At 31.6% G+C, this 18,521-nt stretch overlaps 1 protein-coding gene across 1 annotated transcript in view; it reads right to left on the bottom strand.

Moving 5' to 3' along the window:
• Positions 1 to 4,097: 4,097 nt before the first annotated feature.
• LOC139527716 (sodium-dependent serotonin transporter-like) overlaps positions 4,098 to 18,521 on the bottom strand; it is a 35,794-nt gene continuing 21,370 nt past the window's right edge. Inside the window, exons 6-14 of the mRNA XM_071323342.1 lie at positions 16,508 to 16,642; positions 15,720 to 15,823; positions 14,126 to 14,250; positions 13,178 to 13,290; positions 12,296 to 12,424; positions 10,005 to 10,104; positions 9,444 to 9,544; positions 5,872 to 6,039; positions 4,098 to 4,312 (exon numbers count right to left, since the gene is read on the bottom strand). Coding sequence (XP_071179443.1) covers positions 4,238 to 4,312; positions 5,872 to 6,039; positions 9,444 to 9,544; positions 10,005 to 10,104; positions 12,296 to 12,424; positions 13,178 to 13,290; positions 14,126 to 14,250; positions 15,720 to 15,823; positions 16,508 to 16,642 — 1,050 coding nt within the window. The 3' untranslated portion in view covers positions 4,098 to 4,237. The remainder of the gene's footprint in view (positions 4,313 to 5,871; positions 6,040 to 9,443; positions 9,545 to 10,004; positions 10,105 to 12,295; positions 12,425 to 13,177; positions 13,291 to 14,125; positions 14,251 to 15,719; positions 15,824 to 16,507; positions 16,643 to 18,521) is intronic.

The raw sequence follows: 18,521 nt of genomic DNA, 5'->3' as shown, positions 1-18,521 counted from the left end.
ATCTATGTAGAATAATCATTTAATTGAATATTTCAAACGATAATGTCCATAATGCCAAATTAACGACTACATGTACATTATTATAATTTTAATGCAATTTGTAAAAGATTCATTACACAAAATAATAGCTGGTACAATGTATTAAAAAAATAATTTCACAATCTTCCTATGCAATTATATTTAAGTAAGCATAACAAAAATGTATTTAAATAGTTGTCAAAGTCAATATCAGATTTAAATGTATGTGGAAAACTCAATTTACGACCACTAAATCGAAGATTGAGGTCGTCAAGATTTACAGTACAGATCAGTAATTCTGTAATTTTCCTCGAGAAATATAGTTTCTGCAGTTAGAATTTGACAGCAGATACACCAACGTTAGAAAAAGGATAAATTTCCATGATTCTACAGAGACGCCCCTTTCCTCTTGCTTGTCTCGTTCAGCAAATAAAGCTTTTATTTATTCAGACAATGCACACATACGATATTCTGGGAGGGAAGGAATCCTTTATTCATTTGTAAGACAAATTTTCTCTATTTCAGATTTACCTTAACCAAATATTTTCTAATGTTAATTTTTCCCTTTTTTCTCTATTCTTTTTTTAACACTTGAATATAGATTTATTGCACTTAAGCTGTTAAAAATGACCTTACCGCTATAGATTTAACTGCAAGGCATATTGATGTTGTTAATATCTATAAGAACAGGGTTTCGTATAGATAAGTATACTTTTCTTACATTTCATATAATTAAATACAATGAAATGCAATGTTCAATAATAATTTAAAACATTAATCTGAAATTAATTATCTACCGTCCCTTCATCTCGTTTATCAATTGCATGATTTAACTGCATGTGTGAAATATATACGATATATGTACATTGTTGAAAAATATAAAATTTGTTTGTATGAGCTTCAGAAACAGGACGAAAAGCCAGGCTTGCCGATCTTTCTCCTGTTTCGCAGCAAGTACAATTTTTTTGTTCTTTCTTAAAATGTACATATATTGGTTTTATCGTGAAATTTACTCCCAACAGCTGAAGTTTTAGTTATTAAAATCTATATCATGGTCTCTAATTTTCAAAGATTCGTCATTGTGTAAACGCGGACCGCGAAGAGAGCCCCAAAATGAACTGGTAGTGAAAAAGAAATATTCACATTAGCGCTTGCTCGACATGGAAGTGGGATAACATGGTACTTTATTGGTCCAAGTACAAATTAAGCAAACATTTATTTGTGTTCCTGTTATTTGTACAATACAAGGCTGATTGCAGGATAAAATGATTTACTTGATCGGATTGTTTACCTTGTTCTTTATTTTTTTTTATCCTTTATTCTGAACTTTTTTTTCTCGATAATATCTTTTTGTAAACGCACTCATACTTTCGTATCTGGAAGTTTGTGTTTCATTTTTAAACACAAACTATAACGTTTTAAATTTCATTTCTCAACCTTTATTAATTTCTGTTTCTACCAAGATTCATCATGGCTTAAGCTAAAGATCGCTAAGAGGTCCCAAAAATAAACTTTGACGTGAACAATAATTTGAGTTTATGTAAAATCCATATTTTCCGTAGTAGGACATAGCGAGCTGTTATAAAACAATCTTTCGATATGAATTAACATGTCTCTTCGTAACATTATGGCATGGGAGTTCTTACATCAGGGAAATACACGTTAACTGTACGAACTCGAAGGACAAATGCCACACAATAGAATGAAAGACAAATTTAAGAAAAGATGAAGAATATAAAGAAACAAGAATGTGTCCATAGTACACGGATGCTCCACTCTCATTATCATTTTCTATGTTTAGTGGACCGTGAAATTAGGATAAAAGCTCTAATTTCGCATTAAAATTAGATTATCATATCTCAGGAAACATGAAACGAACGGACGCACAGACCAGAAAACATAATGCACCTCTACTATCGTAGGTGGAGCATAACAATAAAACAATTAATACAATATATGCATGTTCATAGTATTGATACTTCATATGCTCTATGAAAATGCCACAAAGTTACGAATGGTTTCACAAACTAAGGTCTGTCTAAAACGTTTAAATACATTTTTGTCGTACAAAAATATTAGTGTGAAATCCTTTAAGATTTAAGGATGTCTTAAAATCGTACAATTTAATACAACTAAAATGAGATTAAATATTTTCAACTGCCTATGTTATTGATGTGCGTTATAAATTGCGTAGTTATTCTATGTATGTAGAAGTATTTGACGAAAGATTATAAATTGATATTTTGTATGTATGATCGCCCTCAGTTAATATCATCCCTCGACCTTTCGGGTCTAAGATTGATATCATGATTTAGGGATGTTAATACATCTGATATAAAAAAAATCTAATGTAATAATTTTGTAATATTTTATAAATGTACAGACAAGTGATACGCATTATATACAATATACATGAATAAAGCTGTATATCCTTTCTCAGTTGTATCAGAAATATTTACATAAAAATCAAATTGAAAAAATTAATAAAAAGAAGTGCAGGTTAGACAGCAACTTTATTGGAATATCCCCTTACATAAATGATAAATTGAAAGAGGCAGGATCATACCATGAAGCACAACAAATAAAAAAGATAATTTGAAAGATCAAAATAGGAATTAACATAACTGCAGTTAATCAATGCAACAGCAATTATAGATTGTTCTGTAAAATAACATGTGTCGTATATCATATATAGCCAAAAAGAAATGACAAATTAACTTGCATCGAAAAATTAACACAGTGCAAGTAAATGGTTCACGATTGACAATAATTAACTTAACGAGTGTCGTTCGAAGTAACAGTTGTCGGTATACGAGCCATGTTATTAAACCTTCAGGAGTTAATTGATAAAAAGAACAGTTATAAACACAGAAAAAATGTTATATTTTGACAGTAATAAATTAAAAAATTTCATCCAGACATATACAAATAAGTGATGCGAGTTTCAAAAACCTGTAAAAAAGAATGTATACATTTGAAGGGTTATCATTGTGTTAACTGATTGTCCTGCATTATTATTTTCGGTTGATATTTGGCTGTTAGTGCACAATAAAATTAACGGTACCAATTTTCTTGCACCAGATGAGCAACTTTCAACACTATTTGCTATTTTGTGCCGGTAAATTTATTTTGTGGAGGCAGCCTCGCTCAAAATTGATAACCTCACTTCGTCAGGAACTAAGTCAGTAATAGTATTAATTTTGGCGTTGGTGCGGTTGATACTGTAGATGGACTACTTAGCTTTATTTTGTTATTGCCAGAATAAATGGCTTTCAAATATCATAAACGATTGGATAACCTGTAATAAGTTGCTAACCGGTATCAAAATTTAAAATGACCATACAATATATTAAATATAATAATGATATTATACACGTTTCTGTAACATTTAGGTCATTTAACAGATGTTTACGTTGATCAAAAAACATTTAAATAAGCATATATTGTGCATAGCGTTCTATAATTGATTATTACTAACATTATACATGAAATCTGTAATTCTATGAAAACCAATAAATATTCAATCGATTATAGTAAAATCACATGGTGCATCACCATATAATGACAAATTTAATCAACACTATCATTATTAATAACATTTAAATGAACGGTTCACTGTTGTTGTAGAGTCATTTGAAATTCGTGGATTTTAATCTTCAACAAAACATAAACATACCTCTGATTTTTTATTTTGATAACGACTATAAAAAAAACCCAGAGAAGATCCTGGATTAAGAGTTACATATGTATCTAAAAATGAAAAATATATATAGCCCATAGTGACTCGATCAAACTATTTTGTTCTTAGTCTATTTGCTCATTGTGTCTTGTACATCAACTGGAATCCGAACAATTTTCTATCATTGATATTTTAGTACCTTGTACCAGTTACGGACCAACCAGACTCATCATATTTTCATAAATAAATAATTGAGTTATTACCAAGATAGCAAAACTATACGCATGATCAACTTCCAAGCTTCGTTTTGAATTTGTACTTCACAGCATTGGAATAAATTATGAAGGAAGTTCTTGAGTTCGTTACATAATATACCTTTCACTATGGTATGATCTTTCACTATGGTATGATTATATCTAAGAACCACCTTATGGTTTACATAAATAACTTTTCCATTTGCATCGTATATTATATATACTTTTCTCTATTTATTAAATCAATATCAACATAATTGAAGTTATTCTAATGATTGCAGATAAACTACAGCTGCACCGGGATAACAACGTCATCGGAATGATTGGGTACCTCTGTTGGAACTACCATAGATCTTAGACGCTGCAATAAAAAATACATTTATCTTTCCCGCGTGCAAATCTCGTGTTTGTGAAACAGCATATCAGATATGATAGTGAGCAAAGGTAAAACTAATGAAATAATCGAAATCAAATTTGCATGAGGGAGTTGAAACCTTTGATATTATTTTCTAAATTGAAAAAGTTATTTTGTTTGATTTGCTCGCCCAATATTGTCAGTATAAAGGAACTTAGACCAACAAGCATACATGTGGGGGGTAGTTTAGATAGCTATAAAATAAGAAAAATTAACACCATTTCCCCCAGATTATACATGTACCAACTGAGAAATATAACATTTGTGATCCATTCGTTTCGAAAGTTCTTATAGTGTAGTGTTTGTTTCGTCAAGTTTAATGGACTCTCATGTTTTCGATTTTTTTTATAGGTTCAATAGTTTTCATTTGTTATAATGTTCTTACCAACCGAAATGCATCATTGACTTTCACTTTGGGGGGGGGGGGGGTTTGAGCTTTCTGGTGAAAATACATCCTTAAATCAATAGGTTTCTTGTAAGCAACAATCCTCTATTAAATATAAGGAAAACATGATAGGAACATTTTATCCATTTGGAGATAATTACTCAATATGGAGGATCTACTGGAACACTGCTATATACATTTGTAGAAACCACATTTTTGGAACGAACTGAAAGCTGAATCCTTTTTTATGTAAATGATTTTTTTCTTAAGCTACCCTATTTGTAATTCTCTAGATGTAAGTCAATATAAGAATCATACTTTACTGTAGATGTATATTCCTATATTTCCAATTCGATGGGATAGATGTTTTTAACATATTCTCCCGACTTTGATCATTTAGTGAGTAAAGATAATCGTTTAGACCATTCCTTTTTCGAATCTAAAGGCCAATCGATGCAGATTTTTTGCGCAGGCACAAAATTATGATTGTAACCAAAACTAGGTTTGTAAATTGTAAATCGTTCTAAGGATGTACTTAGGTGATCTTGGGTGAAATAAAATAAACCAAGACTTTAAAATTGATACTTTAAGCTGGAAGAGTATTACTTAAGGATCAAAACAAGCTAAAAATATTGAAAGGTCATGGAGCTCCTTTTCGAGATATTTGATTTATAAAATACGACGGGAAAAACTGACTCGGAAATTAACCTTACATTTGCAATGGTATTATTTGGGTTTCAAATCAAAAGAAAGAAAATCAAGAATCTGCTTAAATTTGATTAAATGACCTGTTATTAGCTATTTAGTCTTATATGAAAAAATAAATGGGTGTTATGGGGCAAAATATTTTACCTTGTATCGTATAGAAAACACCAAGGAGTCCGAACATCTTTCAAAACTTCACCTAAGTTCATCCTTAAGGTAATAGTTGAATTCAATATCAATTAACATCGATATTTACCAACATATTGTTTTGTTCACTCAGTCTTTTTCATTTTTAGCCATGGCGTTGTCTGTTTATTTTCGATTTATGAGTTTGACTGTCCCTCTGGTATCTTTCGTCCCTCTTTTTCAATAACGAATGCAAATTAACCCATTATGAAGATGCTATAAAACATACCTCTGCCATACTTCCTGGAGTTACGAAGAACAAATAAATTGCGTAACCTGGTATACACAATAGTGAAGATGAAACGATAAACCATCCTAACGTGTAGGACCAGGTTGGAAAATCATACGTCCCATACTGGGGTGGCATAGGCTGAGCTAAGGACATGATAAAAAGTGTCTGAAAAACAATAGATAAGTGATTGTATAGGCTGAGCATATAAAAGACATGATTGGCAGTGTCTTAAAATAATAAATACTATATTTTAGAAGAACAAACATGTATGTCAGATAAATTATCCTTTACTTTTTTTATTGCCAATTGACCATTTTCATATAACCGACAACAACTACATATTTTGTGGCGTTTGTTTTATTGCAATTCAGTGTTTTACTATTGTTCCGTTGTTTTCCTCGGTTTTGGTTTATGACACGGCTTTGTTTTCGCTTCATCGATTTCTGACTACTGCTGTTGCCTTTATTTAGGACATCCTGTTACTCGGTCAAGATCAACCAAAAGAGTAAAATTAAAGATATAATCGGTGCAATAATTTGGGGTGAAACTTACTGTCTTCCGATGATTTTATTTTGAACATAAAATATAGAATAGTTGATTTCCCCTAAATTCTATCGATTGTAAGCCTGATTTTACTTCTTTAAGGATGTACTTTGGTGAAATTAAATAAATCAAGAATCTAAAATTGATACTATAAGCCGTTAGAGCATTGATTAAGGATCAAATAAGCTAAAATTATTGATAGGTCATGAAGCTCCTTTTTGAGATATTTGTGGTTTAAAACATGGCGGGAAAACACTGACTCGGACTTAAATCTTGTATCTGCATTGGTATTATTTTGGTCTCAAATCAAAAGAAAGAAAATCAAGAATCTTTTAAAATTTTGGTAAATGACCTTTTATGAGCTATTAAGTCTTATATGAAAGAATAAATGGGTGTTATGGGGCAAAATATTTGACATTGTATTGTATGGAACAATACTAAGGAGTCCGAACATTTGACACGAATTCCAAAACCGCACCTAAGTACACCCTTAAGTTGCTTTTGCTTGGTTGATTGGCAGAATATCCAATCACATATTAGATTATCTGTTAAAAATTATTTAATGCGGAGTTAAAATCGTTCATATGCAAATAGTCTATTCACATCAGGGATGAAAAAGAGGGACGAAAGATACCAAAGGGACAGTCAAACTCATAAATCGAAAATAAACTGACAACGCCATGGCTAAAAATGAAAAAGACAAACAAACAAACAAACAAACAATAGTACATATGACATCACATAGAAAACTAAAGAATAAACAACACGAACCCCACCAAAAACTAGGGGTGATCTCAGGTGCTCCGGAAGGGTAAACAGATCCTGCTCCACATGTGGTACCCGTCGTGTTGCTTATGTGATAACAAATCTGGTAAATAGTCTAAACCGGTAGGTCACATTAATGAAAGGGAAGGGGATTGTAGTTACGACGTAAGGAACATATCAGCTATACATACCAACTTATCATTTTTTGTCAATTCCCCATCCACTTTAGAATAATATATATCATCTTTGAAAAGAATAGGTACATAACGCATAGAAAACATCTAATGTTAAAGCAAAAAGTAAAATCACAAAAATACTGAACTTAGAGAAAAATCTAATCGGAAAGTCCATAATCACATGGCAAAATCAAATAACAAAACACACCAAAAACGAATTGACAAAAATTTGTCATATTCCTGCCTTGGTACAGGCATTTTCAAATGTAAGATATGGTGGATTAAACCTGGCGCTAACCCTCTCACTTTGATGACAGTCTCATCAAATTCCGTTATATTTACAATGATGCGTGAACTAAACAGACATAATAAATAAAATAGTCAAAATATGGGTACAGCAGTCACCATCGTATAACAATTTTAAAAGGAACAATTGAACAGAACACAAAAACATCTATCTACAAACACATTCATTGATTCGCGTGTCTGACGTCAGAATATTTTATACGTCACATAAATTTGTCGTTCAATGTATATACAAACAATTTTAAAATTTCACATAGGCAATGATAGCATACAGGGTTAAAAAATCAAAAGTAACTATGTAAGAATAAATTTCAGAAATAGACCAAGATTTAAATTAGTCCAAAAGTTATATAGAATTATAAGAGTCAACAAATAGTTCATTCAACTACGCGATTGAATAATTTTGACGTTGATGGTTCAACGTATTTTGTAATTCATAATAGAAATATATCATAATGACATAAACTAGAAAAATATCATACTGACGTGATCTTATAAAGTACAGAGTCACGTTATAAGAACCAAAAATACAAAAAGTCGCATATACAAAACACACCAGCAAAAAATGAAAGACAATACAAACACATTGACGTGATGTTTTAGTACCGAGCCACGCTAAATGGATATCACATAAAACAATCCAACAGTTAAGTAATATTAATAATAGAACAAAGACAAATGAAAGAACAATAAAACACGTTGTTAAGATGATAAACAACATCAGTACGCAGAATCTATACACCAAGACCATCATGTATTATTTGTGAAGTTGATAAGGACTATTTATCAACAAGGTATTGGTACCTTCCGATAAACTTTTTTAGAAAAAGGACGAGACGTTCTTTGACATACCCCTGGTGCATCAACTTTCTACCTAGACACTGATGACGTTTTATAAAGTCTGAGTAGGAGCTGCAAGCTCTTGAATATCGAATAAGTTGGGAAATATATATCCCATATGCAGTTGAAGTTGGTATACTGCTACTAAGGTGGGGAAAATTTATAATTTCAAAATTAAAATCGTCTCGTTTGTCATAGATTCTGGTACTTAGGAAATTAGACCAATTACTTGTTCCTTGTAAAAAGACAGGTTATGTTGTCAGCTATCATTTATAATAATACTGTAACTGATCAACGAAAATGCAGTAACTGATCAACGAAAATACTGCAAGAGATCAACGAAAATTCAGTAACTGATCAACGAAAATTCAGTAACTGATCAACGAAAATACTGTAACTGATCAACGAAAATTCAGTAACTGATTAACGAAAATACTGTAATTGATCAACGACAATTCAGTAACTGATCAACGAAAATACTGTAATTGATCAACGAAAACATTGTACTTGATCAATGAAAATGTTGTACTTGAAGAATGAAAATACTGTACTTGATCAATGCAAAACAAATCTAAAGTAGTATTGATGAGCTGGATGTAAAAAAAAACAATGTCTAAAAGCATACGATATTAGCTTGTTAGAAAATCATGAGTGCAGTCAAACTATATATTCTATGACATAAGTTCTAAGCCAGTTGCTGCAATGTTTTATCGTATTCATCGTTTGCTTCCTGATATCTGGATCAGTATAGAAGTTTATTTTGAATAGTTACAAGAAATCAATCTTCTAAACGCTCTGGTGAAGCTATAAAAAAATAAAACTCGATATCAGTGGTTCTATTGAGAATGTTGTTTTAAAGGCAATAACAACGTTTTGTTAAATATTTCTTAAACGATTTGTATAAATGCTTAATTTGTTTTACATCGATGCTGTACTTACAAATAAAAACAACGGACTGATGGTCGTCCAACATATTCTCCAAAATATCCCTGGTCTAAATCCTAACATTGACTGAATGTCGTTACTAAATCTTTCAACACCTGGAAAAAACAGTCTCAACAATTATTCTTTATTTGAGGATTAACAATTCTTAAAAGAAGAGAGCTTATAGTTTATATAAACTTTTGATATCAACTTTGCTTAACTCTAAAGGGGAGCACACATTATTTATATACAAACTTTTTGGAAGCATATTAAATTAAAACTAAATTTTAAGAAAATGATAAAAATGGTTAATTTCTGTGTTATTTGATCTCTTGTGAAGAATTGTCTTATTGACAGTCATACTACATCTCTTATTTCTATATTTCATCAACTCTTCCAAAACGTATTCGCCTGTGTATGAATTAATAAATCAGTAAGACAAGACAAATAAAAGAATGAAAGCAAAATATCTTCTGACAATCTGTTGAGACATTATTTCAATATTATTGCCTTGTTAATTTTCAAAACGTATTTAATCTTTAATTAATATAAAAGGAAAAAACATTTTTGAAGTACCATAAATCCACGAGACAGCAACAGATTCAAGGAAAACAACAAATATAATTGATATCGGAGCTCCAAACACATCTAACAACTGGACGACATATATTCCACCCTGTAAATACATCGTAATACATATTTCATATTATACAGTAACATTTATCTTTTAAAGATTTTAATCACTTAACATACTATAACTTAGAACCTAATTATCGTTCTATTTAAAACAAATACGTTTTGAGAGTACATGTTTTTCAAATTGTTACATTTCATGATTAGTTTTAGAAACTTTTCTCCAGCTTTACATCCCTGATGAGTCTTATGTAGACGACACGCGCGTCTGGCTTATCAAGTTATTCCAGGTACCTTTGTTAACTATATCCACCACTGTGTCTCGTCGTAGAGGGTATCATCAGCCCAGTAGTCAGTACTTCGGTGTTGACATGAATATAAATTATATGGTCATTTTTACAAATTTTCTGTTTACAAAACTTTCAATTTTTCGAAAAACTAAGGTTTTTCTTACCCCAGGAGTAGATAACCTTAGCCGTATTTGGCACAACTTTTTGGAATTTTGGATCTTCAATGCTCTTCAACTTTGTATTTATTTGGCTTTTTAACTATTTTGATCTGAGCGTCACTGATGAGTCTTATGTAGACGAAACGCGCGTCTGGCGTATAAAATTATAATCCTGGTACTTTTGATAACTATTTACACCACTGGGTCGATGCCACTGCTGGTGGACGTTTCGTCCCCGAGGGTATCACCAGCCCAGTAGTCAGCACTTCGGTGTTGACATGAATATCAATTATATGGTCCTTTTTACAAATTTTCTGTTTACAAAACTTTCAATTTTTCGAAAAACTAAGGTTTTTCTTACCCCAGGAGTAGATAACCTTAGCCGTATTTGGCACAACTTTTTGGAATTTTGGATCCTCAATGCTCTTCAACTTTGTATTTATTTGGCTTTTTAACTATTTTGATCTGAGCGTCACTGATGAGTCTTATGTAGACGAAACGCGCGTCTGGCGTATAAAATTATAATCCTGGTACTTTTGATAACTATTTACACCACTGGGTCGATGCCACTGCTGGTGGACGTTTCGTCCCCGAGGGTATCACCAGCCCAGTAGTCAGCACTTCGGTGTTGACATGAATATCAATTATATGGTCCTTTTTACAAATTTTCTGTTTACAAAACTTTCAATTTTTCGAAAAACTAAGGTTTTTCTTACCCCAGGAGTAGATAACCTTAGCCGTATTTGGCACAACTTTTTGGAATTTTGGATCCTCAATGCTCTTCAATTTTGTATTTATTTGGCTTTTTAACTATTTTGATCTGAGCGTCACTGATGAGTCTTATGTAGACGAAACGCGCGTCTGGCGTATAAAATTATAATCCTAGTACTTTTGATAACTATTATAAATTTACTGTTTGCAAAAGTTAGAGTTATTCGAAATACTGAGGATTTTTTCATCCCATGGATAGATTACCATAGCCGTATTTGGAACAACGTTTGGAATTGTTGGTTTGGAACAACGTTTGGAATTGTTGGTTTGGAACAACGTTTAGAATTGTTGGTCCTCATCGCGTCTGGTGAATCAAATTTTAAGCCTGGTACCTTTTATAACTATTTACACCACTGGGTCGATGCTACTGCTGGTGGACGTTTCGAATGCGAGGGTATCACCAACCCAGTAGTCAGCACTTCAGTGTTGACATGAATATCAATGATATGGTCATTTCTATGAATTTCCTGTTTGCTAAAGTATGAATTATTCGAAATGCTAACGATTTTTTTATACCAGAAAATAGATTACCTGAGCCGTACTTGGCACAGCTTTTTTGGAATCTTTGGTTTCAATGCTATTCAACTTTGTACTAGTTTCGCTTTCTAACATATTTGATCTGAGCGTCACTGATGAGTCTTACAATGTATGTATACGAAACGCGCGTCTGACGCATCAAATTATAAGCCTGGTAACTTTAATAATTATTAACGTGTGTGTTCGTTTACTTGCCATAAAACTATCTTTTGAAATAAGGCTTGGGATATGAACTCGAAATTATTGAGAATTATTCTGATTTTCATACATGTGAGAGGTGCAGCTATCTATAAAACCAGGTTTAATCTTCCGTTTTCTACACACGAAAATACCTTTTCCAAGTCAGGAATATGACAGTTGTTATCCATTTGTTTGAAATGTTTGAGCCTAAAACATTTCCATTTCCTACGGGACATTTCGTTTAGAAATTTCCTCAAATTTCGTTGTTTTTTTTTTTTATTTCACTTTATGTACTTACATATGTTATAGTAGGAAGTGAACCTAAAACGCAATAACACATCAGACCAAGAACGAACAATTTTCTGTGTTTTCGTAAATGTGGCCACTCATCTAGTATGCCTGTAGTTATTGCTTCTAATCCTCCAAACTGGAATGAGAAATTTATAACTGAGATATGATTATAAATTTGCTTTTATGTTCTTAGCAGAAGTAATCATCTTTCCTATTGGCGCATACAATACACGAACATTAACGCAAACAAGTCTGTGGGCTTCGGTTTTTGTCTCTTTGACACATGCCCCATTTCTATTCTCAATTTTATTATATGGCACGAGCAATCTATTTTTTTTTTAAACCTCTATTTATGAATTATAAGTGGAAATTGATTATGTCGATGTATAATATAGATAAAATTTGTTTGATATAATGTAACAGATTTGATGCCAATCACTAATTAAAAGTGTAATATTCTCTCATTCATACAGCCAGAGGCAAAGGCTGTGTTTTTGTTGGAAACATATTGCTTTAATATATGCGCATATTAAATCTCGTATTTATAAAATGAAACTGGTATCAAAAGATTTTATTATAATTTGATGTATCATGATGGTATTTGCTAAAATATCTAAATAAATATAATTAGTTTCAAATTAACAACAATATGAAGAAGGATAACTCCGACCTATATATATTGCATGTTGTATCTGGAATAAAATAAAAACTGTCGTTCGTTGTAAAATATTTAGCATAAAGGACTAACCCATGGTAAAATCAGTATAAGTTCAAACCGCAATTAATTATTTCTTAATTATTATGGATGAGAAGACAATTTGATGCTTTGAGCCTTTGTATTTAGCTTTCCGTTTCTTTTTTTGTTGTTTTATTTTAATTTGTTACTTACTGTTGTATCTAATCCAAGTGTTATCAACATAAAAAAGAATAAGATTGCCCAAAAGGGAGATAACTCTAATGATGACAGAGCCTCGGGATAAACAATGAATATCAATCCAACATCTGAAACAAATATAATGACGATATGTAATTGATGCATACTGATTAGTGTTCATAATCAAATTGATGGACTGTAAACAATTTCGTTCGGTTTAAGGCACATTATTGTTTCATTCAGGTAAGTTGAGGTACGTTAAAGATTAAATATATGGTTGAGTGAAAATTATTTATTTACTAAATATGGGAGCTAATCACACATGCATAGAGCTTTAAAAATACTAAGTACCCTTTCACGCCCGGTCCGTGTTTTTGTCAGATGTATGTTTCTACTTTGGTTCGCTTTGTTTAGTTAAGCCCGTGTCAACTGATTTTTATAGTTTGCTTTTATGTTGTAATGTTACACCACTGTACATGTTGGCGCCTTCAAACATGTTTAACCCCGCCACATTCTTATGTGCATGTTACAAGTCAGGAGCCTGTAGTTTTGTGGTTGTCGTTGGTTCATGTCTATCGTATTTGCTTTTCGTAAATTATTTTGCTATAAATTAGGCCGTTAGGTTTCGGGGATAAATTATTTGATGTTTTTCATGTTAGGACCTTTAAGCCGACATTACGGTATTGTGTTTTCTTATTTTTTGGAGGCCGTAGGATTGCTTATAGTTGATACATTGTAACATCCACTTCATTAAATCTTTGATGGATAATCTCATTTGCATTCATACAAAATCTCCTTATTTTATAATGAAGACAGTATAAGAAGAGTCAAATGCTGGTCCCGCATTCAACAATTAATGTTCTTTTTTCAAATACGGAGATGACTATCCCAAATACAAAAGATGCATGTTAAATTTCGTGGTACAGTGTATCTAATATTCAATGCTATCCTTCATTTCATTACCATCTCTGGCAACGTTATCCACTGTTTTCCCAGACATATGTGACATATGACCAAGTACCGAAAATACAACAAACCCTGCCAGGAAACTTGTGATACAATTAATTGTACTCGTCAGCAATGCATCTCTGAAAAAAATTAGAAAAATATTTGCACCACATAGCTAAAAATTCAATATGTAATTCCTAAAAACACGAAACCTGAGGTTCAGGGTAAATGATAACTTCAAATAAAATTTGATGATGAAATAAAATGCATTTAAATATTCAATAATTAAAATAATTATGAATACTTATAATTTAGACTCAGTCTGTTAATGTTGATAAATGGCCATCAATAATAGAACTACTGCATACAATATGATAATGGATGGTGGTTTAACGTCGAGCAGTAAATTAATTATTCATTAAATTGTGCACCCAGTGTATCGGGCTATATATAATGATAATACAAAAGCACTGAAAATAGTAGGTCATCATTTTACTGACCAATTTAACAACCTTATAATAAATATACCAGGATTAAAATGTTGCACGACTTACGCGCGTTTCGTGTACAACAGATTCGTCAGTAACCATCAAGTGCGATTCCGTACACGTTATTTAAAATTTCACGTTGAAACATTTTTTTTTAAATTATTTAGCGAGATTGATAAACATTGTGATGTATTGCCTTGCTGTTTTTTTGTCAGTTTGCTGTCCTATTGATTTCTATTTGGCAACTACTTCTAATCATATGTATAATAAAAGGAGTGGAAAGACTTTAGTGAAAATCTTTTCTAAAATAATAAAAGATTGGTAAAATAAGGGAACGTCAATTAAACTTCAAGGGGTTAATGTTTTTTTTCCTAAATAAAATATTCTGCCAAGCAATTTGCATGATGCACAAAATAAACTCATCATAGATACCAGGATTGAAATTTTATATTAACGCCAGACGCGCGTTTAGTCTAAAAAGACTCTTCTACGAACAATTGTCAACACAACACTACAGAGAACAATTCAAATTCAACTAAAATTCCTATTATATTTTTTTTGCTTCGGGAGGTTCAATAATTTCTGCTCCTCTCGTCTCACCCAATAAGTAATACTTGGCGATTATGTATCAAAGCATGTTAAATATCTTGCGCATATACTGTAAGTTATATATTTTCCCATTCAATCGGTTGAGGGTTTTATCTACTACTTGTGTGTCTTTTAATTTACCTTATCAGTGACGCTTGAATCAAAAAGAGTTAAATAGGCCAAAAAAAGTTCAAAGTTGAAGCGCATTGAAAACCAAAAATTCCTAAACGTTTTTCCAAAAACAGCTAAGGTAATCTATTCCTGTGGTAGAAAAGCCTTAGTATTTCAAAAATTCAAAGTTTTGTTAACAGATAATTTATAATTATGAACACATCAATCATAACTCAAGTCGACACAGAAGTGCAGATGACAAAGAAAACCATTCTGAATCAAGACTTTTCCTATACCTATTAATTTTGAAGAAGAAAAAATTATTTATAACGTCGATTTTTTTTTTAAATCTGACTTAGACACGCCCGCCCCCTTTTTTCCTTTGAATATAAATGGTTGATCCCTAAGTCTGCAGTATTTACCTGTAGCAGTTATTGTCTAACTTGTTGTAACTTGATAGCGCTAAAAGTACACCAAAACCTGGACCTAACGAAAAGAAAATTTGTGCTGCAGCAGCAATCCATATCTGTAATTAGAATTTTAGATATTTGTAGTTGAAATCTCAAGGTACAACTCATCACAGTTTTGGAATAGGAGGAAACTCGACGCTTCTGTACATTCACAGATTCTGAATTGGTATTATTTTTCTTACAGAAATAGTAAAAATTGATTTTATAAAAGTATTTATATACAATTATTGTTACTAACTCATAAGATTCCAAAATAAATTTGATGCGCCTGAAAATTATAAATTTATTCATTGGCGTTTAAGACTTTGATCGTAAGGTTTGGCAACCATCTATATACATGTATATACTACATTTATGCATGAGTGCATTTTCGTATGTATTGAAATATTATACTACATTAGTTCAGAAAGTATTGCGTGCATTTTCATAAGGATTTTGAAGAATAGAACAAAGATGCGAGACTAATTATTGCGATTTCTAAGCATCGTACACAGACAGATAGACGTATCAGATATCGGAATGAGAGTTATTACGATATTCGCCCACCCGCATTATTCGCATGAATAGAAAACTCGCAATAATATCTTAATTTAACGGAATCAATGCAAAAGAAAAAAATAACCAATATATGGAAAGTCCATATATATTTGAATGTCAAAATCAAAATCACAAATGCATTAACCAAATAGATTACAACAGTCATATTCCTGACCTGTGATCAGTGATACGTTTAGACTTACTCTAGTTTCAAGGAGTTTATTCCAATCTGGAGTAAGATAATACATAATTCCTTTCCACGATCCCGACAACATACAACCCCTCACTAATAAAATTATCAGAACAGCATATGGCATGGTTGCTGTTATCCAAACTGCCTGTTAAGTCAAAACGATATTATCAATATAACATATATAGATATAATAAGATGTGGTATAAGGGCCAAGGAGTGCATGATAGCCGTTATCATTTATACTGCAGGAAAATAAAATAAAAGGTATAAATTTAAAGATTTTTACTTAGAAAGTTTTCAACTCCCTTAAGGATGTACTTGGGTGAGGTTAGGTAAAAATTAAGAAATTAAGAAATTAAAAATGATACTATAAGCTGGTAGAGCATCAACTAAGGATAAAGATAAGCTAAAAATATTGATAGGTCATGGACCTCCTTTTTGAGATATTTGAGATTTAAAATATGGCGGGAAAAGGCTGACTCGGACTTTTACCTTATATTTGCATTGGTATTATATTTGGGTCTCAAAACAAAAGAAAAAAAAATTAAGAATCTTCTAAAATTTTGGTTAAAGACTTTTCATGAGCTATTTAGTCTTATATGAAAAAATAAATGGATGTTATGGGGCAAAATATTTTACATTGTATTGTATGGAAAAACACCAAGGAGTCAGAACATTTGACACAAATTTCAAAACCTCACCTAAGTACATCCTTAAGCAAAGGTGACCTCAGATGGATTTGGAAGGTTCTTACACATCCTTAGCTTTCATTTATTTGGCTTTGACCGTTCTTCCTAATCCACCAAAAAATGCGTATCTGACGCATTCAATTTGTTAAGGTTATTTTTATTCTTTTTATCTGACTATGTATCAAGGTTACAGTCTTGTAATTGACTGCTCCATAGTCTAATATGCAAAACAGCTGATCTTTGAAAAGATATTAAAAAATTGTACATAGAAATATTTTTTCATGTTCATATCATGTATGTACTCTTGTTAAATTGTGATTTAATCGAGAGAAAAAGTGGGCTATGCCATGAAGAATAAAAAGTAACGTAACCCTGAAGTCAAAACATTTTTTTTCTACTCTCTGTTTGCGGTTTTTACTAGGCCGCATAACTTCCAATAAACATGATATCCTTCCACTTTCCTGTATTGATATCTCCCAAAAGATGCAATTTTTTAAAATCTATAATATGTTTCAATTCAGCATAAACCTATAATCTAACAGAAAAAAATGAGCCGAGTAAAAAGTTCTGAAAAAAATGAACTAGTTTGTTTCCCTCCATGTTTTGATAATACATAATACCAGACTGGTACCTTAATCGGTGGCTGTTATCCATGATGATTTAGAGCAAGATGATATGCTGGCATATGTTGTTGCTATCCCTTACACAAGTAACGATTTTAAATCTTTATAACTTCTACCAGTTTGCACACGAGCGCGTCCTTGTCGTTTCTGATGTCTTTTGTCACATATACAAAAGTACCCATTAAAACTTTTTAATTACGAAAAAGAGAAATTATATTTCATTACCAGAATTCAACCAACAGCTGTATAGATTACTTACCATTAGCTTTATTTAATATGCGGGTTGTTATTCTTTTGGATACTACAACGTGCATGTGTTTTTTGTGATTTTTTTTTATTTGTTTGTTTTTGTTTGTGTTTAGTTTAATGATATATAGTCTAGCTAAGTTAAGGGGGATGTTTATGCGTATAGTATACTTTGCTGTGCTACATCTTTCCCATTCACACCCAATTCTAGTTTTGGAACCCTAACTATTTTGGAAAACTAAACTTTTTGATGATCGATGGATCGGTACTTAAAATATTTGGAAAGTGTCACATTAACATTGCTAATTGGACAATACACAAAAATGGTAGATAAGGTCACGTTAGATAAGAGTTTACTTTTTTGTGGATAAAGTCAAGATATAATATTGATTATCGATCAAATAGTATAAAAAAACAAGATAAAAAGAAGAAAGTTACAATGTAATATAAAAGGAGTAGAATAAAT

The sequence above is a fragment of the Mytilus edulis genome, chromosome 6 (assembly GCF_963676685.1).
Source record: "Mytilus edulis chromosome 6, xbMytEdul2.2, whole genome shotgun sequence".
Taxonomy (NCBI): domain Eukaryota; kingdom Metazoa; phylum Mollusca; class Bivalvia; order Mytilida; family Mytilidae; genus Mytilus; species Mytilus edulis.
Note: the sequence above shows the minus strand (reverse complement) of the source record. Positions and strands in the feature narration are given on the sequence as shown.